Source organism: Fulmarus glacialis, unplaced genomic scaffold (assembly GCF_000690835.1).
Source record: "Fulmarus glacialis isolate BGI_N327 unplaced genomic scaffold, ASM69083v1 scaffold10009, whole genome shotgun sequence".
NCBI lineage: Eukaryota > Metazoa > Chordata > Aves > Procellariiformes > Procellariidae > Fulmarus > Fulmarus glacialis.
Window position 1 is genome coordinate 10,113 of NW_009235308.1, and position 24,150 is coordinate 34,262.

The 24,150-nt window shown below is 38.5% G+C and overlaps 1 protein-coding gene across 1 annotated transcript in view; it reads left to right on the plus strand.

Annotated features, from left to right (window-relative positions):
- The window catches only part of LOC104082748 (peroxisomal targeting signal 2 receptor-like), a 27,754-nt gene extending 4,082 nt beyond the window's left edge, over nucleotides 1-23,672 (plus strand). The window contains exons 3-5 of the mRNA XM_009585983.1: nucleotides 1,358-1,413; nucleotides 11,993-12,092; nucleotides 23,490-23,672. Coding sequence (XP_009584278.1) covers nucleotides 1,358-1,413; nucleotides 11,993-12,092; nucleotides 23,490-23,558 — 225 coding nt within the window. The 3' untranslated portion in view covers nucleotides 23,559-23,672. The remainder of the gene's footprint in view (nucleotides 1-1,357; nucleotides 1,414-11,992; nucleotides 12,093-23,489) is intronic.
- The last annotated feature ends 478 nt before the right edge of the window (nucleotides 23,673-24,150 follow it).

Here is a 24,150-nt window from a genome sequence, read left to right on the forward strand (position 1 = left end):
GCAGGCAACAACATACACTGCTCTCTTGGCAACTTGGGCAGTTGTGGCAACACCCCAGGCTTAACTTTCGACTTTGTAGTAGTGTAGTCGTTTAACCCCAGGTGGCAACTAAGCACCACACAGCTGCTTGCTCTCTCCCCGCTGGTGGGATGGGGGAGAGAATTGGAAGGGTAAAAGTGAGAAAACTCGTGGGTTGAGATAAAGACAGTTTAATAGGTAAAGCAAAAGCCACACACACAAGCAAAGTAAAACAAGGAATTAATTCACTATTTCCCATCGGCAGGCAGGTGTTCAGCCATCTTCAGGACAGCAGGGCTCCGTCATGCATAACGGTTACTTGGGAAGACAAACGCCATCCCTCCGAATGTCCCCCCCCTTCCTTCTTCTTCCCCCAGCTTTATATGCTGAGCATGACGTCATATGGTATGGCATATCCCTTTGATCAGTTGGGGTCAGCTGTCCCAGCTGTGTCTCCTCCCAGCTTCTTGTGTACCTCCATACTAGCTACTATGAAGAAAATTAACTCTATCCCAGCCAAAACCAGCACAAGTAGCTGTGAATAATATCGGAAATCTTGCAGGAAGAATCTTACCTATGATCCATGATGTGGGGGACCTGCATTTCAAACTGAAGTTATGTCAATGACTTGTGTATTTCCTGTTGAGAAATACAGACCTTAAAATAGTTGGCAACTGAGGGTTGCCAAAAAGCTGGAGCCAAGGTGAACAATCTTCGCCTAACTGCATCCTTTTTGCTGCAGTTCTTAGACCTGTCTGCAAGAGTCCGTAGAATAGTGTGTCCCGTAAAATGCCCTGCAGGAGAGGGGGAAATTATGAAGTGACGTTATACTGCCTTCAGTTTTTCAACTTACCTCCAATTTTCCCATTTCTATAAATAATTTCAAAATTTTAGGATGTGGAATTGATGACAGTAATATATCTTATGTTCTCTGCAGTATGGCACAAATTTCTTCTCTCTGAAGATAATAATCTGGTCACATAGCTTTTCTGAAACTCGCTTTATATAATGAGATGATACTCAGCTTGTCAGCCAAAAGCAGAATTTAATGGCTGTTTATATGACTGTCCTAAAACTTCTTAACTTTACAGGAGGGTTGTTTGTCACTGCTGTAATGAAATCAAACCAAACCAGGATCCCATAGAGCATTCCTTGTAAATAGAAGCTAGATGGGGAAATTTGTTGATGTAGTCTGTTTTGTTGCAGCATGATGTGGCACCTACCAAGACAGTTAACTTTAGTTTAAATAGTTAAACTTTGTAACTTTCTACTTATAGTAAGTCTGTATATGTTCACAATGTTTTTACTTTAAAAGTTGTTCTGTTTTGTTTTCTTGCAGTTTTCACCATTCCATGCAACCTTATTGGCCTCTTGCTCCTATGATTTTACTGTGAGGTACAGTATTTTTTTAATTGGACAAAAATGGAAAGATAATATATTTTAATGTGGCTTGCAATAGAAAACAGTTCTAGAGTGGACATACTGAAGTGCAGTTAATGTTACTATCAGATGTTTTCTCTCCGTAAGCTGTGTTAAAAATATATGGGTTCTTCACTTAAAGGCTAGCTCAGTCACTCTTCTGAATATCTGCTCTGACAGATGCTTTCTGTAATCTTTTTCATATCATTCTGCTGAACGTAGTTGCGTCCGGCTGTCATAGTGTCTGATAAGAAAGTAATAACCTCTTAAATGAATGTAGGTGGGTGATTCTGTATGTTTCTGTGACATTTTTATTTAAGCTTTTTATGAACAAAGTTTTTGTCCTACCAGTATCTGAGGAAGCTTTAGTATTGTTCCACAGTGTGTATGCTGAAGTTCTTTAAACAGTACTTCTGCAAGTTCCACTGGCTGCCCAGTATATCTGATATTGCTGAGGATTTTATAGTATAGCTGATTAAAAGCTGATTAAAAGTCATAAGGAAGTTTGGCTTCATACTAGGACTTTTCTAAGATACACAGTGTCATAAGTCAATTCACTATGAAGTACCTTCCTGAATATTTCAATCACATTCTTTGACCCACATTTTAATTTTATAATATGGACTGAATATACTAGGCAGTACATTTACAAATGGGAGAAGCACTCCTGCCTCCACAAGTGACTGCAAAGTTATCACACTCACCCAAATCATCCCAAGTAATGTCACTTCTGGTTGTGTCCTAAGTTGTCTGACACCAGACACAGAAAGGTTCTGCTTCCTAAGGGAAACCTTGCTAACTCTCAGTGTCTGTACGTATTTCTAAATCATAAATCTATGTAGTCTTGTGCCATAACATCATGCAAAGTTGCATCATGAAGTTAATGTGTTAAGCATTGTAGGAATTTTGTATATTTTCAAAAATCTTACTGGAAGAGCGATATAGCTGGAATACTCTGTTTCATCCAAGCTCTTTGTTGCAGCTCGCAGAATGCAGCTAATAGAAACACGCGGGGGTGCAAAGGGGCTCCGAAGCTCTGCTATAGATGGTGTGGGGCTGCTTGAGACTGTACAGTGACAGTGGTGGTGTTCCACAGGGAGACAGTTGCTGGAGCAGTTGTCCTTGGCACATGTGAGTCCTCAACTTCGATAGCACTAGAGAGGATGTTGCCTTCCAGGTCTTAGGCTGCAGGGAGTGCCTGGTGCTTCGTCCTGGGGCTGGGGGTGATGGTGGCCTCACCCGTGGGAGATGTGTTCTCTTTGAGGTACTGAGGTGAAAGAGCTGCAGGAGGAGATGAGCAGACTGTGTACCATCAAGGATAGTGAACGCAAGATTGTGACAGGGTCTTGACAGATGAAGAGAGAGAGCCCTTCAAAGGTGAGAGCCCAAATCCCACAGTGCAAGGAAGAAGGGACAGTTAGAGACTATGCTTCAACCAGTAGAGGATAAGGATAAAGATTCCCATAATGGGGGAGGCTGGAAACTTGTGACTTCTGGCAACACAAGTTGGAGCTAGAGAACAGATTTAGTGCCCTGGAAGTGGGTGAGCAAGACCAAGCTCAGTCTGGGGAGGTGTTAGAGTCAACTGGGCCTGAATCAAGTGTATGCACCAAAAGAAAAATGTGCATCATCAATGGAGACTGCCTCCTGTTGCATTCCCTCTTAAAGAATCTGTCTGCCAACCCAACCTGATGTCTTGGAAGGTTTTGTTGCCTCCCTTGGGTTGAGGTCCAGGAGGTTGTGGAGAGACTGCTAGGGTTTGTCCAGATTCAGAACACTGCCTTTTCCCACTTACCTGTATGGGTTCTCATGTTAAAGAGGTGACCGTGAATATATGAAGAGTGGCTACATGGCATTGGGGGCCCAGGTGGCGTTTTCCTTGATGCTGACAGTGAAGAAGAAAGGTTCAGGTAGGAAAAGACATCTCCAGCAAGACAACACTTGGCTGCATAGCTGGTGTCACAAGCAGGGTTTTGTCTTTTGCAACCATAGGGTCCTCTTTTAAGTGATTGGGTGCTGCGAGACAAGCATAAAATCCATCTGACAAAGTAGGGCAAGAGCATCTTTGCCAAGAGGCTTGCTAACCCAGTGAGGAGTGTTTTAAACTACAGATATCAGGGCAGAGTGCCCATAACCTGAAGAGAAGTGAAAGCATGAGGATCAGAGAAGAGCGTGGGGAATAGCACAATGCCAGAGGCTTTTGCACTTTCCCTGTGGAAGCAGCCTGGCACCTGTATACAGCAGAGGAGTCAAATGGGGAATTAGAAGTCCATGTGCGGCAGCAGACCTGTGGCCTCTTCGGGATTATAGAGAGATGGTGGGACCACTCACAAGACTGGAGTGCTGCAATGGGTAAAGGCTCCTCAGGAAAGAGAGGCTAGGAAGGCAACATGGTGATAATGATAAATCTGTGAGTTGAGCAGTTCAGTCACTCCCTTAAATTTTCAGTCCCTACATGGGCTTGTTCCTTTTAAAAATTGTGCCTTTCTTTTGTAGATTAGAACTGGATGGTGAGCTTATATAATACTCCTGTCCCCCACAGGCATGTCATTATTTCAGAAAAGGACTTAAGTGCTTTCCTAAGTTTATGTTAATTGTTATCCTTTTGCTTACTGTAATAAGGGGTAGTGCCTTGCCAGTGATTCCCACTGTCGTGTGGTTGGTGCCAGGAGCCTGACAGTGTGAGTGCTGTGGTGTCCATATGTATATAATTTTCTAGGCTGCTGTACCAGCATTCTGTCGTATATAAAGTGCTTAATATTATGTTTAAAATGCACTTCTTATAGAATACTGCACAGTGGTCTGAGGGAGGTTATTTATGGGATCTTACTTAACATCCTTTACTGATGCAGTGCCAGCTGGTTTGCAGCATATCGTTTCTCAAAAGGCTCCTAGGTCTGAAATAAAAAGTGGTTATTGGTTTCTTCCAGTGGCCTTGTCTAACAGTAAGACTAATAATCAGCATGCTGATGCACTGAAGTGACTTGATTGTGTTGTCATGCTCTTCCCATTTTTGACACCAACTATATATCCTTCAGGTTTGGCACTAATGCGCTTCATGCAGTACTGAAATCTAGTGCAGTGTCAGCTCAGACATATTCATATGTGGAAACTGTCAGTAAAGATGAGGAGAGCTCCTAGCTCATATACCTGAGTGTCTGTAAATGCAGAGCTTGGGGACCTTTTCACAAAATGCCACTCTCAGCATTATTATTCTGTCCAAACACTTGTTGTGACTAGGGACAAAGGGCAGGACTGGAGAGATGAAATACAGATTTTTAGCAGTTTTCTAAAACTATTAGTTGCTGGGTTTGGTATGAGTGAACAAACAACAGAGAAGGCCAGGTGAAAGTCTTTGGAAAAGGTGACACAAGCAACATATTCTGTATAATGGAGGAAATTTGTTACCACAACACTTTGGGAACATCTCTTTTAAAGAATATAATACAATGACTGTGTTGTACCTCTACCACATATCCTCTACCGTCATTTACAGGAAGGAATGTAGCTCACAGTAAGAAGTAGAGTTCACTTAGAGATGTTCAGAGTTTGACTGGATGCACCATACATGTGTGTACATGTGGACATGACTATATACACACATATATATACATTTCAATTTAAACACAAAAATACTTGATAAATATATAAAACATAGAAGAGAAGTAGGGATTCCAGTACATGGTATTAATTTTGGATCTTGTTGAATCTACTCAAGGCCTGTGACTTTATAGCCACATTTGATAGTAATTCATAGAACAGTATGGTATGGCAGTCCTTTAAAAACAGATTCATTGATACAAGCAGTGTTATTTTAATAGCAGCTTAGTTATGATATTGTTCTTTTATTTTCTTTACCATTTCTGTTTGAAGCTCAGAATTGTCTGTAAGCGTTAACATATAGTAGATAACTGGATACAGCGTAACTTACTGTTTAAGCTCTGTAATCTTAAATGTTACTGAAGCTTTATAGTTTAACCAAAAAACCACAAATCTTAGATAAGATTACCAAACTGCCATGTAAGAGGCAGGGGTTTTGTTTGTTTCAGGTAGAACAGCTAGTTTGGCACATAATCACAACTGGCTATCTAAAAGCAAAAAATAGTAGGTTGAAAGCAAAATTAACAATGCTTAGCTTCATCCTTTGCAAATAGTATAATAATTGCATGTGTGCACTATAGTCAAGCTACTGAAAAGAAAACTAGTTCACATGCCAACTTCATACTGGGGCTAAGAAAAAGAGGGTGTAGATTTGAACTTGAGTTTTTACTTACTTGGGTATAATGATTTGGATTTAACCTCTGTCTGGTAAATGCCTCATTGAGACAAATTTTTTTCTATACCATTTCCTTACTCTTTGGAAGAGCTCAGGAAAAAATTAGGTTAATTGAAGAGCTGTTTTAACACAAATGAATCATTAAAATGACAGGAAATGCACAAAGTACTGTAACATTTCCAGGACTTATTTAACTCTGCATGCATATTCTTAAACCTTATCTCTATCAAAATTCAGTTTGAAAGAATATCAGTGTCATCGCTTACTGGAATCACTATTTTATATTTTTGGACTCTCTTCAGTGTAAAAAAAAAATCTTGGTGCATTAAGCACAGACAGTGCTCACCAAAATCTAAACAGAAGGTCTGATAAATTATAGAACTTCATTAAGCTGGTATGAGGCCAGATCTTGAAATGTATTCACAGAAGCTTGCCTCTGAGGCAAAAAGGCGATTTTTGTTGAAAGTTGTACTATACTGGACATCATCTCTGCAAGATGCTTTAAGGGAAACCACTATCTCCACCTCTCCATCACTATGTACAAGTTCAGTAACTTGGATCACAAAGAACTTGAGAACTTCTGGAGTAATGCTGCTCATAAAAGAAACTGTTTTTCATTTCAGTTAGTTATCCTTGTCTTTTTTTGTTTCCTTTTTTCTTTTTCTTCAAGTTGAAAAGGTGTTTGCTCATTTGCTCTCTTTTTTCTTTTTTTTTTTTTTCCAAATGGAAAATGTCTTCCTGATGATTAAAATGCTTGTCACTGGTGGTTTCTGGTGTGAAACTGAAAACTGCAGTAGAAGAACTTGTTAGTTTGAATGTCTCAGTTGATGATAGCTCCTGCATCATTATAGAAAGTCTCCTTGATAGCAGAGTTCCTAGTGGTAGTCAGAGCTTTGGGCATTACATCTGATGAAACTAACAAAGTTCAAAACTGACTGTACTTTTCAATTATGATTTAACTGCTTGTTGCAACTATAGAGTTAGTCAAAATCACTCATACACCAGTGTAAAGCATATCTGCTCTCTTAAATGTTTCTTTTTTGATTAAAACAAGAATTACAATTTCATGGTAAATATTTTGACATATAAATGAATGCTCAGGTTCCTGTATTTTTTAAATTCACTGGCATTTTACTGCCTGCACATGCTAGTTTTCTTTGAAACAAGTATTATGAGATGGGATTTCTCTCAAAAAGTGTTGGCCGCAAGAGCTACTCATCAAATGATTCAACCTCATATTTAGATTAATATCTTTTATCTATGAAAACAAATTTTCTGGTGCTATGAATAGCACTATAATGTTGTTGAAGAATACAGCAAAGGGGTATCTGTATTTTTTTCTTCTTCATTTCTCTTAATAAACAGATCTGTATAAGTGTTAATTAAAACCTTCAATTATTTATACTTGAATATTTAATATGGCAGTATCTGAATATTTTTTCTTATGGAAAGTGCATCTTTTCTTCTTCTAAATAACCTGATTTTACTTTTTGGTTGTGAAGCTATCTACTATTTCTGTTTGTCATACAAATACATTTAAATCTTTCTCTGCAAAATGTATCCTGTCTGTCTGAAAGGCAAAGTTAGGGTTTTTGGTGGACAGATGAGGAAGCAGAAGTATTGAGAGAGACCGCTCATACCTACAGTATTATCTGTATGTTAGTGACAACCACTTCTGTATTTCTCAGGCATCTGACTTTTCCATTTTTAGCCAACTGACCTTTCCCAGTGCTTGATGAAGAGTGGGGCTTGTGAACTGAAGCTCTAGTCTACAGTTATGATACTAAAGGATGGGGAATATCTAGAAGCTCTGATGAGACCATGTATGTCCCTAAGTTAGGGGTTTGCATGCTCTTTTAGAATCATAGAATGGTTTGGATTGGAAGGGACCTTTAAAGGTCATGTAGTCCAATCCCCCTGCAGTGAGCAGGGACATCTTCAACTAGATCATGTTGCTTAGAGCCCCGTCCAACCTGACCTTGAATGTTTCCAGGGATGGGGCATCTACCACCTCTCTGGGCAACCTGGCCCAGTGTTTCACCACGCTCATTGTAAAAAATTTCTTCTTTATATCTAGTCTAAATCTACCCTCTTTAGTTTAAAAACATTCCCCCTTGTCCTGTTGCAACAGGCCCTGCTAAAAAGTCTGCTGCCATCTTTGTTATAAGTACTTATAAGTGCCCCCTTTAAGCACTGATAGGCCACAATAAGGTCTCCCCAGAGCCTTCTCTTCTCCAGGCTGCACAACCCCAACTCTCTCAGCCTTTCTTCATAGGAGAGGCGTTCCACCCCCCTGATCATTTTCGTGGCCCTCTCCAACAGGTGAGAGTTATTCTCAAATCATTGTTTGAAGGAAAGTATTAAAGTTACAGGTAGGTTTTGCAAATTTGAAGATCTTCAAAAGCAGAAGGGATATTATGAAGGCTAGTAACTAGATGTTCTTAAAAGTTATTCTGTTATATTGTGGCAGAAGAATTGAAACAAACATAACTTGCAATCTGCCATTTTACCTTACAGAAAAATGTTTGTATGGGATTTCATTGTCAGGACATCAACTCACATGTGTAATGAGAAAAAACAGTGGTGCATATGCAGCTCTATTAGAGTAGGGTCATAAATGTGTAAGTGGTGTGCTTTGTTTTCCCATACGGTACATAGGAAGTAAACTAAGCAGTTAGCATTTCAGCAAGAATTACTTTGAAATAAAGCATGTGAGTTGAGTCCCTAGGGAAGAACTGTGCTCCTGGAGCAAACTCAAAAGTAAAACCTATTTCAGAATTACTTTTTCGGATCCTCTTCCATTTGATTTGGCTCTCAAGCAATTCTTCCTCTTTTCTTTGATGCTTATGGAAGATAACACTTTGAATAAAGGCTTTCTTCTATACCTGAGCTGCTTCATAATGTTGATACCTTACTGGAGCTGTAATGAAATTATCTCTTAAGGATATTATTGTGGAAATAGTTAGAGGTCCCCAGTTAATGCCTGAAGTAACGACATTGCCCTGATTGGCCTGTATCCAAAAGTAGCTTGACACTAAGTTCTGTTCAGACAGAAGTTTTTCTAGTTTGCAGGAAGCACTTTTACAGGTAGCTATTTTTGCACAGGGATTAGAGAATGGGAGCAGGGGAGTGAATTGTATGATACACTGGTGTAGTAAACTAACACTGAGTTCTGGGTTGCTCTTGAAAACTTCTTGGTGATATACATCCATATGCTACTGTGACTTCTGCCTGATGTGGTTTTGCATGTGCATGGTGGCATTACTCCTTGAGTAGCCTTTTATGGAAAGCAGCCTCTAAATAGCTGATTCACACCTACCTAAAAACACGATGTATGAAGACATCTTCTATTTGAAACCTAAGAGCAGTAGTAAAGCTTTCATGAATAAATATTTATCATAAATATTTTTTTTTGTGCCCCAGAAGGAAATGGACTTGAGGAGTTGTGTTCTTTGTGCTTCCATCTGTGCATTTTCCCTGAGTCATTTCCTGAAGTAACTTTTGAACCTATTGAAAACTTAATTAGATTTGACAGGAAAGTTGTAGTCTAAATTTACTAAGCTTGTACAAATTTAACGGAAACTCATGACCATACAAGAGGGGGAAATCCAAAGTATTACCTTAAGGAAGGCAAAAGACGTAGCATGAATTCACCACCTGTCTAATCTGCTTGCCGATCTGCTAGCTCCTCAGCGTGCAGCAACAGGCTGCCACAACACATGCATTGTACTACCTTGTACAGACACTGGGACCTGAAATGGTACTTGGTGCCTTTTTTTCCCAGCCAGTGGTGAAGACGCAGGGGCAGGAGGCAAGGGTAGGGTGGGGAGCAGGACATGGTAGGAGATAGGTAGGAAAAACTATATTGGGGGTTGGTAAAAGTGGTTTGGTAGGGGAGCACTGGAGATGTATGTAGTAAGATAGATGTCCGTGATATTGCTGTGGGTGGTACAAAGTACAAAATCCATAGGATGACAGGCTTTTTCTCTTCATATAATGGCTTGTTTAGAATAAGCAGTCCACTTGTAATGTACGTGCAGCTTATGAATTGCACGTGAAGTACATGTAAAACAAATAAGAAACTACCAAGAAATTAGGGAAAAGGTATGCTTTCAACAGTTCCAGTGAAAAAAAGTTTAAGAAAATGCACTCATATAGGTTGCAGGGTATCTACGGTCAGTGCAGATGTGACTGCAGTTGTGAGTGCTAGTTTTAATGTACATAATATGAAATGGCAGTTCCATCTAAGTGGCACACTCTGCTTGTACAAACCTATAATGGACCCTAAAAGCGTATGTAGTTGTCTGGCCCGCTGTTGAAGTTCATGCTGCCAACCGAGTAGATACACCTACAATTAAAGTAATGCAAGCACACCTATTTGTGCTGTGAATTCATCTTCATTTTTCTGTACAGCGATCCTGCTGGGGTAAATGCTGTCTTAGAAAACCTGCATTGTGCTTTAAGTCTTCAAAACACGATGGAAGTTCACTCTGAGCAAAATATTATTGTCACCATGCTAGTTTTGGAAGCTGGGCTATAGATCGTGTTTTTCACTTTGGACTGCAAAGTTGTTATGAGAGCCATCGTTAACTTGTCATCAATGGTTCTTAGTCCTGAGACTGTACATTTTTTTTTTTTACTTTCATTATTATTTTTATATCAAAAAACCAAAGGTCTCAGGCAGTCTGTGGAACTTGAACTGAGTTGCAGTACTCTTAACTCTATACTGCTTCTGACTTTCTGCAAACATGACTCCATACAACAAACACCAAAGTGTCCTACTATTTTTAAAATTGATCAGAAATTCTTTTCTGAGTTTTTGTTCATGTAGATCTGAAGTTGACTCCTTTAATCTTAGTTTTCAGTTAGGAGCATCTGTCTTTCAAGAGTTAGTAGAGAGCTAATGTGGTAAGGAAGACTACCACTATTACTTAGAAACAACAAGATTTGTTTCCTTACCTTCTTATGAACAAATGTGGGAGGATGAAAATGCTGAGATGGTCTTTTGCTCCTCTCTCCTGCAAAATAAGTTGTTTATCTTAGATCTCAGGTACTAGGAAAAAATTAAGAGGGTTGTTGCTATGGCATAGCCATTGTGCTGATACCACTCTGCTTGTTTATGAAGGAAATAACATCTACACGTTAAACAAATCGACCCTGCTGGCTCCAGTGTTTGCTATTTTACCTGAATTGGTTTGAACATACAGTGCAGTTGGTCTGATAATGAACTGTTCTTATTAAGTATTGTCACTTTCCCCAATAGGAGCAAGGCAGAGAGACCTCTGTGGTTGTTACAGAAGAAGTAAAGCATATGATTGACCACTGTGAGAAAATTCGAGGTGTAGAAAATTTGATTACAGCTGCCAGCCCACAAAATGTGCTGTGCTTTGCAGCCTATGGACTTTTCTAAGCAGTATATACAACTCAAAAAAGAAAAACAAATCTTTCTTTTGTGCCATCATATGGTGTCTTGTCAGTGTGTTACTATCTGCAAGTTCTATTCCTGAATCCTTTTTTCATGACTGAGATTTCTTGTACCTATACTTTCATCCCATCTTCTCTTATACGTCTCTTATCCTTGCTGTTAACTGCATTGATGGACATTGCATCTAATGGGGCAGTAGCTGGGAGAAGTAGAGCACTTCAGAAATCTATTTTCTAAGCATTTATGTCAACCAAGCCTGGAAAGAAAAATGGCTTTTTGAAATATGAATTAGTGGAATTAACTGTGTAATGCAGCTGATCTTTGTAGTACAAATTTATTATTAAATTATATTATTAAATTCTGTTTTACAGGAACTCAATCTCAAATTTGAGACTGGGAATGACCAATATCTCTAAATGAACATGTAATTTGCAGTAAATAAAGACCCCATAGTGAACAATACCAAAAACTGAGAAAAATCATAAATTGTGCTAATGTCTTTCAGGGATAAAATTCCCCAGCCATCAAGAAATGTAACAAGAGTATTCTAGCCTACATTTTGTTCTGTTTTAATAACGTCCCAACGGCTGCTCTTTGGTGCCAATTTTGATGTCAGTTTCTGCAACAGGAGACAAAGATGGTTTTGCCCAGTGGGGTTTAATTTATGCAAATCAGCAGATGGCTTTGCAGGAATATGATTTGTTATGTTTCCTAAGTGGATGAGTTTGCTTTTTTAAATACCCTGGCAGCAACAGATTTGTCAATATCTTGCATTATATTTTTGAAATGGCCTTTCAGTTACTTTAATTGTGGTTTGTTTGATTTCCCCCCCCACTCCTTCCCTCTCTCTATAGATTCTGGGACTTTTCCAAGCCTAATCCTTTGCTGGAAACAGTCGAGCATCATACTGAATTTACGTGTGGATTGGATTTAAGTCTTCACAACCGTGGTCAGGTAAGATCTGGGATGAATTTGTTTTTCACTTGCCTATTATAGCCACTGTGGTCATGGCTGGACTGCAGGACTCAGATCCTGAATAAGAGCCACCAGATTGCAGAAAGCTTCTGGAAGAGAGTCTGGCTGAGTGCTTATTAAATAAACCTCACTGCAGGTCCATTTTTACTTATAAAGCAGTTACTTGCGTTGGGTAGGAGAGGAGGGCAGGACAGACAGAATTGGAAAATCAGATAGCTGAAAGCCATGGGGAGCTCAGGGAAAATGAGGTAGTTTTGTTTCAGAAGGAAGAGTAATAGAGAAGGGCCTAGAATACCAAGCTGAGATACAAAGCTTTCTTCCATCTGCTTAGAATGTCAAGTTAAACATTGGTAGTGTCACACATGATCCTAGACCTGGTTTGTCATAATATTTGGAGTACTAGAAGAGGCTTTGATATGTAGTTAGAATTCTAAAACCCTCAGCTATTGATGTGAATGAGTGGAACCCATTTTATCAGGGGCACTTATTTATGTACGGGTTGTGGTAGGATTCTCCTCTGCTTCTGTTGCTACAGTCGTTTCTGTTTTGTAAACACAGGATTGTTGTTTGTAGTATGAACTGTTTTTTCAGGCAAGAAAGGCAGAAAAACTAAAGCTAATTATTTGTTTTAAAACAAGAAAGTCTATAGTTTTCACACAGAAATTACTGTCATTGAGTTAACTGTAACTAATGCACTATTCAGTGTGCCACAGATCTCATTTGCATCTAGGTTCCTTTGTAATTCACAGTAAAATTAATTTTTTACCCCAGATAAAAATGACTTGTAACATCTGCGTTGAAATTCTGATTGGGCAAAGCAAATAAAACCATCGTAATTTCTGCTACTGATGAAAGGACACAGGAGGAGGGTGTAAGTTTGGCAAAATACTTAGCTTAACGCATGTGGAACCATTCTAGCCAAATGCTAGCTTGAAGAGTTTCCTGCCTGGTTGCTTGTTCCCTTAATTCTGTTGCCTCAGAGGTGCTGCAGTAACTGCTCACGAGGCCATGCTGTGAACCACGTAAGGGAATTCGTAAGGCTGAAAAAAAATTCTCGAGTTTCAGGTTATTTTTCATTGGGGCAGGGCAAGAATAGCTTAAAGGCCAGTTGCTGGGAATTAAAACTTAATACAAGTGAGCGCATAGGTACGATTCTGGCTGAATTGGGTCCAGAGGGAGCAGCAAGCGTAGCGTAGTACATTAGGGTGTTACGTGCTACATGACTGCATGCTCTGAGCCCAGTTCAGCTTTCCATGAAGTTGGTGTGGGTTTTGCCATGGATCTGAATGAGGCGAGAAGATTTTTCTTTGTTTTGTATTGAGGATGTGATTACATCTTCATTATAAGTCTGTTGCAAAGAGCCCTGTGTGTTACAGAATGGGTGTCAGTGCATGGTGTTTCTGACTGTCTGGCTAGATGTGACTTCTTTTTGAATGATTTACATGTCAAACTTGGAGTTCTTGCTATGTGGATATTCTTTCTTTTGTAACTGCAATGTATGGAATAGCCTTCTTGGAACAAGGCCAAATAAATGCTTATTGATGATAGATTATGAATTGAAAGCGAACAGCTGCACATGCACTTGTATGTTGGAAAAAGGAAAATGTTGGTGTGCATACCCATCTACATTAGGGCATTCGTACATCCAGGTATTTTTTTTTTCCACACAGAAATCCTACAAGTCCACTGTTGGACTTCATGCACAAAATCTGTGAATCTGGGGTACATATCCATATATACTGCATGCCAACGTCCCTTCCAGACAGAAGTTTGGCATCCACAACAGCTTTAATATTCCTCTGTTTTTTTCTATGGAGTTGATTTAATGTATTGTGCGGGTTGGATATCACAGCAATGCAAAATGTTAACATTCTGTTTTTTAAAAGAAGTTTAAAAACCTGTGATAGAATTAAACTGTGACTGCAAAATAAAGAATGAACACTTACTGAATAGTTGCTTACAGTATGAGCACTTGCAGCCTTTCCCTGGCTTCTACATCGATCCAATGAAGATTATTTGCTTAAATTCTATGCTGCTGTTCCCAATATGTAGGTTGCCTTCATGTCTGCTCTCTATCAAGACCTGATAATGAGCCCCATTCACTGTCGTTCTTCATGCATTTGTATGATTTGTGATTTTTCACTGTGTGCTTTATAAGGAGTTACGACCTGAGATTTTAACTGCTTCTCTCCTCCATGCATGCAGGATATTTTATTCATAATGGACAAGCTATTCATTTATAGTCAAATTAAGTACCATTCTGGTTATTAACTTTTGCTTTTGTTCTTAATGATATTTTTGTTGTCTAGCCAGATGATATTTTCTTTGGCTTTGCCCAATGAACTTCAGCATTTTTGAAGTATCTTTTACATGTCAAGGAAAAACCAGTCTGTAGTTTTGAAAAAGTGTTCGAAATAGATGGTGTGATTAAGTATCTGATCTAGGAATTATGAGAGATTCCTGTGGAACTGATTGAGCTTTGAACAGAATCCGCAGGCAGAGAGTAGGTACATGCAGGCAAGCTGGTTCTTGTACAGTATCCTGCTAAGGGGAGGCAATGTGTGGGAGAGAGATTGGATCATAAGGAATGGGTCCCAGCTTGTGAAGGTAAGTATTAGCTAGATGAAACAGAAAACTCCTTTCTGCTTAATTAAGATTCTGGTATCTATTTTGGGGTATCTGCCTCTACGTAAAGTAAGCGTTTGTTGAAAGCTTTGCATTTTAATAAAATCAACTGTTGTTTGGTTTGTTTTTTTTTTCCCCACCATAATGTTGGTGTCAGGTTCATAGCAATTTCAGACAACTAACAAACAAACTTTCAGGTGCGTAGAAAAATGTGCATTTTACAGTGCAAAGCATTAGCAGAAATGATCCTCATGATATTCAGGGTATTTCTCTGTTAAACTGCAAGTGCTGATGCAAGTGCTTGCAAGGCAGGTTGTCTAGGAGAACATACTCCCAACTCCAGCTTCCAGCCAAAGTAGCTTTGGCACACATAAGACAGTGACAAGACCATAAGCACCAAAAATCTTTTAAATTTGTAATGGTGTACAGTATTAAGAACTGAACAAATGCATTTACCTTGTCAGCAGTATTAAAGAGTGTGCAGGTTTTTAAACCAGACATGATAGTCCTTTCCAAAGTTTGGGCATAAGAAAAACAGTTAAAGCTTGCTCCTTTCTATATACGCTAGATGGGCATAGGATGCATGTGGAGAGTATGAAAATGGTAATCAGCTATATACCATTCCTCGCTAGGGGCTGATAATGCTAGACCATATATTGGAATTGTACTCTGTAGCTCATTGGACTTCTTATTTCTCTCCTGATATTTACTTTCACTGTATGTGATCTGTGAATGTTCTGATGAATTAAAATATAATACTGCTTTAAGCCTAGCTCTTACTGGGATTTTGCTGTGCTTACCTACAGCATCTAAGCATGAATGTAACTTCTTTTGGTATTATTTGTGCAGCTTTATTTAAAAGCAGCCTTTTTCTTCTGTTGTAGGTTGAATGTGATAGGGCAGTCATGAATTAATTATAAGTGCCTTTTAGGCAATCCATCAATGACACAGATAAAAAGTACAGATACTGTGAGCGTTAACTTCTTGTCTTGATTCTGAAATGATCTCAATAAGTATATAAACAACAGAAAATAGAAATTATTTCAAGTAGTATGTAAAGTATAGAAAATACATATGTACCATGAATTTCTTTAAATCGTGGACAAAAAACACCCAACCCTTTCTGTTGTAGTTCTAAAGCTGTATTTTGCTTGACACAAATGTAAGAAAAACTGAAGCTCTGAATTCTGTCTGAAAACCTTTCTCAGCCTGCACCTCACATCTGTTCTGAACTCTGTAAAGCAGCCAGTGGAAAGTATAAATTAATGCTTTCCATTGAGCCATTTCTATCTTGCTGCTGAGAACAGGATTAAGTATCTAATGGGAACAGGAGAGGAATCTTTCAATTTATCTGTACTTTTACGCTATGAACAATGACATTCCTAAATTGCAAGGTTATGTGATTTTCAACGGAAGTGATGGCAAGTGGTGTAGTGGCTTAGAACACTTGATAGTGAAGAGCACATTAGACATCCATGACATGCCAAATCAGAACAGGACTTCAACAATATACAATACTGAGGTGCTCCCTTTGGAAATTAAAATTGTTCTGCACCAAATGAGGATAAACCAAATGTCAGTTACCTAGTCCAAAATCATCTGTTATCTGAATGCGTGTTAAAGTCTACGTTTTAGAATAATTTATGTACAACACAATAGTGATCACTTATGATTTTCTTTTAGTGTGGTTGCATGTGTTTGGATGGTAATTATACTACAAATGGGCAGCTAGCTGTCTAAATAGCTGATTGTGTCAACATAGTTTGGGAGACAAACTTGTTTTCCCTAGCCCTCTGTGTGGCTGCACCTCCTTGTGTAAATACTCCTCCAGAGTAGATTAGTTCACGTAAAACTGGTTTCGCTTATTTCTTCAAAGCACCTGGAGCTCTGGGATGTATCGATACAAGAAAGGGCCTGGCCACAATTCTTCTGTATTGCATTTGGAGATGGTGAGGAGTGATACAGCAATACACACACATGATAGCAAATAATATGGAGACAGTGATAATACCAGTGCAGTACCCATGAAACTAGTCTTGTGCTCTGTGTTACACTGCTGTTGTGATCCAGCTTCCCTGAACTTCCACTTTCTTCTCCCTAAAGCTGTGGGGTATCACCAGCATGTTGTGCCATACCACAGTCTGCTCCTTCCTTCCACCTGGCCAGAGGCAGTTAGAACTGAGCAGAGGTGCCAGCTTTGTAGCATCAGTCTGTTGATCCCATGAAACGTTACTGTACTGATGGTATCATGACTTTTCTTATGGCATCAGTATCACTAAAATTTTAAAAGCTGTAATTTCTTACTAATTGGAGGGAGGTCATAGCCAAACTGTATACACTTGAGCTGCATCCCCTGAAGGTAACTGAAATCTAGTTCTAAATTCTTCCAGCTTTATGGAGAAATTTTTTATCGTCTGTCAAGTTTTGGTGTACAGGTTTGTTCTGCTACCTATTTTCTATGTGCAGCTTGTGCAATGTGCCGCATTAGCTATGCCAACACAGCAAGCAGAACGGACAGGAAAGGGGCTGCTGAAGTTGGCTTAACCAGTATAGCTAAATACAAACGCAGAAGATGTCTTTAGTGAGGCTGTTTTGCTATGCATTTTGCTGTTCATTTAAATTAATTGTGCACCCTCAACAGGCCCAGAAATGTTGACTGTTTCATATAAAAGTGGAGTTACATCTTGTGGAAACGTACAGAAAACCAGAGACTTTCTCTGCTTTTCTCTTTTGATCGCTTGTTCTTATCTCTTACACTTAACTGCCAAGGAACTGATAGCTTCCACCCAGCTGTTGTGGCTATCACACTGCTATAATTACACCGCTAGCTGTACTTAATTTTAATCTCTCCTTATGGTCCTTCTCTAGGATGCTACTGAAGTTATGCAGTTAGTGATCCTTTGAGATAAAAAGATCCTACAGCATCTGTTCTTTTACTTAATTTCAGAGTGGATTTTTGCATGGAAAGATCAAATTTAAGCAGCTGCAAATGTTAAACCAATTTGAACTCCTTTCAGAGTTGGAGGGGGGAAAGGGAGGTGACATTTCTTACTGGTGCTTACTGTATGTCTTTCCCAAACTGTCAAAATGAAACTTTCACTGCGTAAGTCAAAGCTAGCCATTCATGAGTAATGGTCACTCTTTGCCATTATCCGCAGAAGTCTTATCCTAAGGTGTTTGGAAAGGTTGATGCCAGGCATCACAATTCTGTAAAAGCTGCAAGTGTATGGAGGGGAAAATGCACTTTATTTTTGATTCTGAAGTACTGGGAAGAGGTAGGAGGCAGCAGTTTCTCACTCAATAAATGTGTTGCTGTGCGTTGTATTTGATTCAGTGGCTTACAAATACTTGCTACTTCTGTGAGCCTCATCTTTTAGTCATGTTTCTTTTCTACGTGATCTATAAATCTGTTTGAGAAGTCCCAGTGAATTGCACTAGTGAAACTCAGTGGAAGACAACAGGATTTTGCAGCTGTTACCGAAAATATTGTTTGGCTTATGATTATCTGTGATTATATCCCAAAAGGAAGGAACTTAGCTTAATTCTGAGCTGAAGGATGAATTTGAAGATTGGATAGGGTCATTAGAAAACACAGTTTTACTGCATGTAAATTGACTGCATTGGGGGTCACCAAAGTTAGTATCAGCACAGAAAGGCATTTTGCAATTCCAGTGTATCTTCTACAGAACTTGTGATTGACTTTACTGATTAAAAACAGTTCTTGAATGACTGGGGAGATGTCTTTCCTCTTATCTGTAGATACAGAGGAATTGCTACAAATTCTGTGGAGATTCCAAGGATTTCTCTCTAACCTGCAACTCACATCTCAATTTCCTTTATACCTTACTGATGAAATGCACACTCAGAAGACTTGCATTTAGAAATGTATAGCACAACTACCAAGTCATCTTCCTGTTGCCCACGTCAGAGCAATGAAACAAATGTTGAGACAGCTCCCTGGTTTTTAGGTCAGTTCTTTGGGACATATCTTTGCAATAAAAAAATAATGCCCCTCAAGTCTTTTATCTTTTCTCTCCTTAAGAAAGAAATGGATTTCTTAAGCAGTATTTGGAACATCCGTTTCTGATAACTGTAGTCTGAACCTAGATCTTTATAAGAACTTCTGGTCCAGGGTTTGTTTTATTCTGTCTTTACTGGAAATAATAATTAAATCAATGTGTGTTTTTTCAAAAGTAAATTAAAAATGATTGGTGTTATTGCACATTGAAAATAAAAAGTTTTAATTCACAAACTCCCATCACTTTCACTCTTGTGTAAAGGTAGGCATTGTGTGCAGTTCACCCTGGCAACTGTTGACCAAACAAAAAGCCACACTGGTTTGAATTTTCTAGTACAAAATAGGTATTGAATGCATTTAAACTCATGCATGATCCATTATGCACTTAACCAACCAGTTTTAATGATCACCTGTGAAAGTAATTTGATGAGTAGCAAACCTAATAGCTTGCTTTATCTCCACTTAATCTCCATCCCACACGCTTACAGAGGATGCTCAGGACCCCTCAAAAATACGTAATAATGATATAAATAGACCATTAAAGTCTGTATGAAAAGACACAGAAGATAAGAAACTAAGAGAGGAAGGGAAACACAACATTAATGGAAGCGAAGAACTGAATACTTTTTCCGCTGTCTCTTCTACAGGAAAAAAGGCAGGTCTTATTAGTTTTATTTGAAAATGGGATGGGATGGAGAAAAGCTGAGATGAGAAATGGGTCACTCTCAGACACATTTGCGTATTACTCTATGATTTATTATGAGCACTCTGGAAGCTGAGTGGCACCAAGATACTTCCGGAAATACTGGTCTAGAGAGGGCTGTACTTTCTGATTAAATCCCTTCATAAAGGGGATACTGAGCTCAAAGTGTTCAGTTGTTCTTTTGAATGTATTTAATCTTGGTTAGGGCTTGGGGGTTTATTACGCCTTCAAATATTGAAAAAAGTTAGCTACTAACCTGGGAGATTTCCCTTGTTTTCTTGCTTCTTCTGAACAGTAAAGAGGCAGAATGTCATGCAGGTAATTGCACTAGACTGAATGGATTGCCCTCGGCTGCTGGAAAAGGTCTAAGTCTATTGCAAAGCAAGATGATTGTGATGAATAGGAAACAGAGGGCCTGTCAGAGGAGTAAATCAGTTAGTGAGTCAATAGAAATGACTTTGATAAATGAATGGATGTCAATATTAAATCAGTTGGTGGGAGACATTGTTATACTCTGGGACAAGGATAAACACTTCAATAAAATACAGGATAGCTGTTTCCTTTGAGTTAAACTATGATTTTCTGGTCAAGCAATCAGCTTCCTATGATGACTGCAGTTTTTTGTTTCTTTGCTTGCTTTTTGGCTTTACTTGAAGGGAAATACAGTGATCCCCATTTTATGTGCTTCAAATAGACTTGCTTAAGTCTCTGCTGGCAGATAACTTGGCATGATGTTTATTCTGCAGTAATAACAGTACAGTACCCCTAGCGTATATACTAGTACTGCAACTTTGCTACTGAAATAAAAGCATTAGAGACAAGTAGGAAATGTCATTTTGTTAGACTGCCTTTGTCCCCTGTAGCTTTAGTTATAATTAAAATTACCAGGTTTAGAATGCTTTTTCTATTTGCATTATTTCTTGATGTAATTTACCAGTCAGTGTAAGGTAGAATATTCTTGTTTTACAATTAAGCTCTAGTTATTCTCCTTTTTCCTGCAATTTCTGATAGTTAAAAGTTGCTATAGTAGAATTTTATTCTATAGTTACAAGAGCAATTTAGTATTCATAAATGATAATGAAAATTGCATGGCATATGGGCGTTCAAAATATGCAATCGTATAAGGATATTATAATTTATACAGTTCTTTGCAACTGAAATAAACTGTCTTCTACTCTGTTTGCGTGTCAGCTTAAAAAAAAAAAAAAGATGTAAATCATGCACCCTCTAAATACTGAAATCAGTGAGATTTGTTTCAATCTGAGAGTAAAATTTGTCCCCAAGACTGGACATTTTCACAGAAAGACAAACCTCCATGCCTTCGTGTTCCTAATGGTGAGGACTTTCATCAGGTATGCAAATAATGTGTGAGTCTGTTTTCAATTTTCCTTTGTCTTTCATCCTACCACAGGGGGATTTTCTCTGCCTGTTAGTAACATCATCTCATTGATCAAAATATAAACTCTAGAAACTTGTGGCTTTTTTTGTGCCATATTTATTTACTGTGGTGTGCTGGATCAGCCCTCATCCCAATGGAATTCTTGCTGCTATTTTAATATTTAAATTAAGTAGCATTTAATTTATTAAGAAAAAAATGGCTAAAGTACTTTAAAGTATGTATTAAAAATGTTCATATGTCACTTGAGAACTGACATTTCTACACTTGTAAAGCACTTATATTCAATATCCTACGTTCCCCTCTTCTGGGGAAAGGCATAAAATGGTCATAAGAAAAAAGGCAAAATGAAAGGAGAAGACATTTTGTAAACTGATGCAGTAGCTGCACGAACAGGCACTTCTCTTCATCCCAGGGTTCATTTTAGTCATTTGTATTTGAGGCAGTGATAATCTATGAGGTACTGCAAAGGGCATGAAGCAGCTGTCCATCAGTTAATGCTGGCTGCCGCACTGTTAGCTTACAGTTGTCCCCTTTCTCTTACAGTCTTGGCTGTATTTTGGAGAAAGTATTATGGAGAAATGGAAATGCTATTGCATTCTGTAATGCTGTTCCATGCAGTAGTGTCCCAGTTTCCCAATGCATACCTGTTTGCTGTTCTTTCACGTCTTATTTTCATCTAGGTTTCTGATATCAGTATTCCATTATAGACTTCTGCTGCACAGGAGAACTTGATACACTGTTATTTGCTGTAGCTTTTATTTTCCTTTTGTTTGCTGGTTATGTTTTCATCTTTCATGTGCTATCACTAAGTCAATAAGTTGGGCAAATTACCACAAGTGATCCTTTTCAAACTCCCTTTTAATATCCCCTGTTTATTTTTAGCGTTGCTAGATTAAATGGTTCTGTAACTATATTTGTTCAGAGACTACTTCAAGGATGCTAATTACATTGATAACAGGTGGGAATTCCCATGGGATTTTTTCCAAATGTTATCTCTGTTTCTTGTTTCTTTATGGAAGTAGAAAGTGTTGCCTATTGAAATACAGATATTGATCCAGAGCTGTGGAGAATATTAAAAAAACTGGTTTATGTGATTGCCAGTTTCTACATAGCGTTTAGTGGAGAACTCATTTTCTTTTTGGTATGATTTGGGGGACTGCAATGCAGCAGAACATTATATTACACAAAGCTCTATTATGTCGTATGAATAGACTGACACGTTGTCAAGAGATTTTTTGATCCATTTAGATGTATGTGGAAAGCACTTCAAATAAGTAGAACCAGCTAAGGAAGCAATAAAAATGAATAATAGTGCAGTATAGTAAACAAAAAATGGGCTAATTATAGTCTGAAATCAAATATTGAAGTTGGATTTCCAAATTTTTAGTGTGCAGCTGTTCATTCTGGCTCTAGAAGAGAACAGGAATTGCAGTCTGCAGCAGAAGGAAGCTTGTTGTGCAGAGGATCCAATACGGTATCCTTTGTGATCCCGACTGGAAAGGACATTGTAAAGATAATGCAAGATGGATTCAGCCAGATTTACTGGCATATATTTGTGGGGCTCATCAGCTTTTTCTTTTTAGCTCTCTTCTTTCTTATTCCCTTTGCCTTAGTTCTTGTCTCCCACAGTATTTTGTGAATGTATATTATAGGTCATCTACTTGAGTAATTATCAGTGTGGTTAACCCTGTCAGTTTGTTACAGACTCTAAAGTGCATTATCAAATAATTTTCAGACTTAAAGCATTCTGTAGTCGTCTTCTGTGGAATCTTGGTATTTATTAAAATCTTTTAATGCTATAGAATTAGGTTAACCTTCTGGTTTTGTGATTTTAGGTTCAAACCTGCATCAAGAATAGAGCTTGGGACTTGCAATTCAGAAAAGTTTCAGTTATATTGGAATCAATCACTGTGTTTATAAGATGCCATTAGCACAACTGGCGTCACTTCTCATCAGACTAGTGGGGTCTAGGTAGTGCTTGAAGCAACACCACCCCCCACCCCCCCCCAATTCTCAATGCTCAGCAAATAGACATCTCTGTTCTCAACAAAAGACAATACAGTGATCTCATAGCTTATCAGTGTGAGACTGAAGTTCTGGCTTAATTCTTCAAGAAACTTCTGCATCATTTTGGTCAACTTCTTTGTTTTTTCGATTCCTCAGCTCTCCATTAGGAAAATGCCTATAACAATTTTCCCTACCTGCAAGTGTAAGAAAGTTGTTCAGATTTGATTGTGAAGTGTTTAGATATCATAGTAAAAGGGTCCTGAGACCCTGTAAAGAAAAGAAACACCGCAAGGTCTGGACTTCTGTGTGTCCTTCCTTCATTTCATTCTCAGTTATGTTCTTTAGCCTATTTGGAACAATCAGTTGAAACCCAAAGGTTTCCCCGCTTTCCTTATGGGTAGTATGAAAAATAGGAGATTGTTAACTTTCATGCACCTCAGTAAAGTTAAGACAAAGTTTTAAAAAACAAACCCAACTGCATTATTATATAGTTTTGAAGCACTGTAAATCAGAGTAACAACCAGCATTAACTCCACAATATGCATTAATTTCTTCTAAGTTCCTTCTGTTTTTTGGAAAAATGATACATATGAAGGATCTAAATAGATTTTGTTTGCTTTGTAGGTGGTGGACTGTGCTTGGGATGAACTAGTCAAGATCTATACTCCATCATGTCTGGCAGTTCCTGTCTAGAGAGAAAGTGAAGAAGATCTGATACACCAGGAGCCTTTCTCTCTTCCCCCACAACCAGACTTGTGCTAAAGTGTCAACTGTGTCACTAATCTTAGCGTCTCTTTTTAAGTAAAACTCTGCTTGAACGGAGTGTTGTGCACTTAAGCATGTGGAGATTTTAGGGCTTGCTTTACTGTACAGGTAGTAATTGAGCCAGCAAAACGTTCAACAGCTACTGAGTGGCCGAAGAGTGGCTCTAGCAGATGGGAGCTGGTGTCTTTAAAGTAGAATCACCAACACGATTTTGTGATCTGTCTGGCTAATGATGAGAGCAGAGGCCTGAATCTTCTCGATCCTTATAAAGAATAAAAGTAACTGGCAGTGTATTTTGAGAAAATGTTACTGTAGAAAAGAAAAGAAAAAAGTGGCTTTTCACTGTAAAGCACTGTAATGTCAACTGAGGTTTGTATCACTCGGATGCATTTGTATTTATATGTTTTGCTGTGACTCACATTGCATTATTTTCTTGTGCAATATGACAAATACTTTTGATAGACAGTAAATGTCATAGTTTATAGCCAGCTGATTTATTTGACCTTTTTGATTGTCGCTT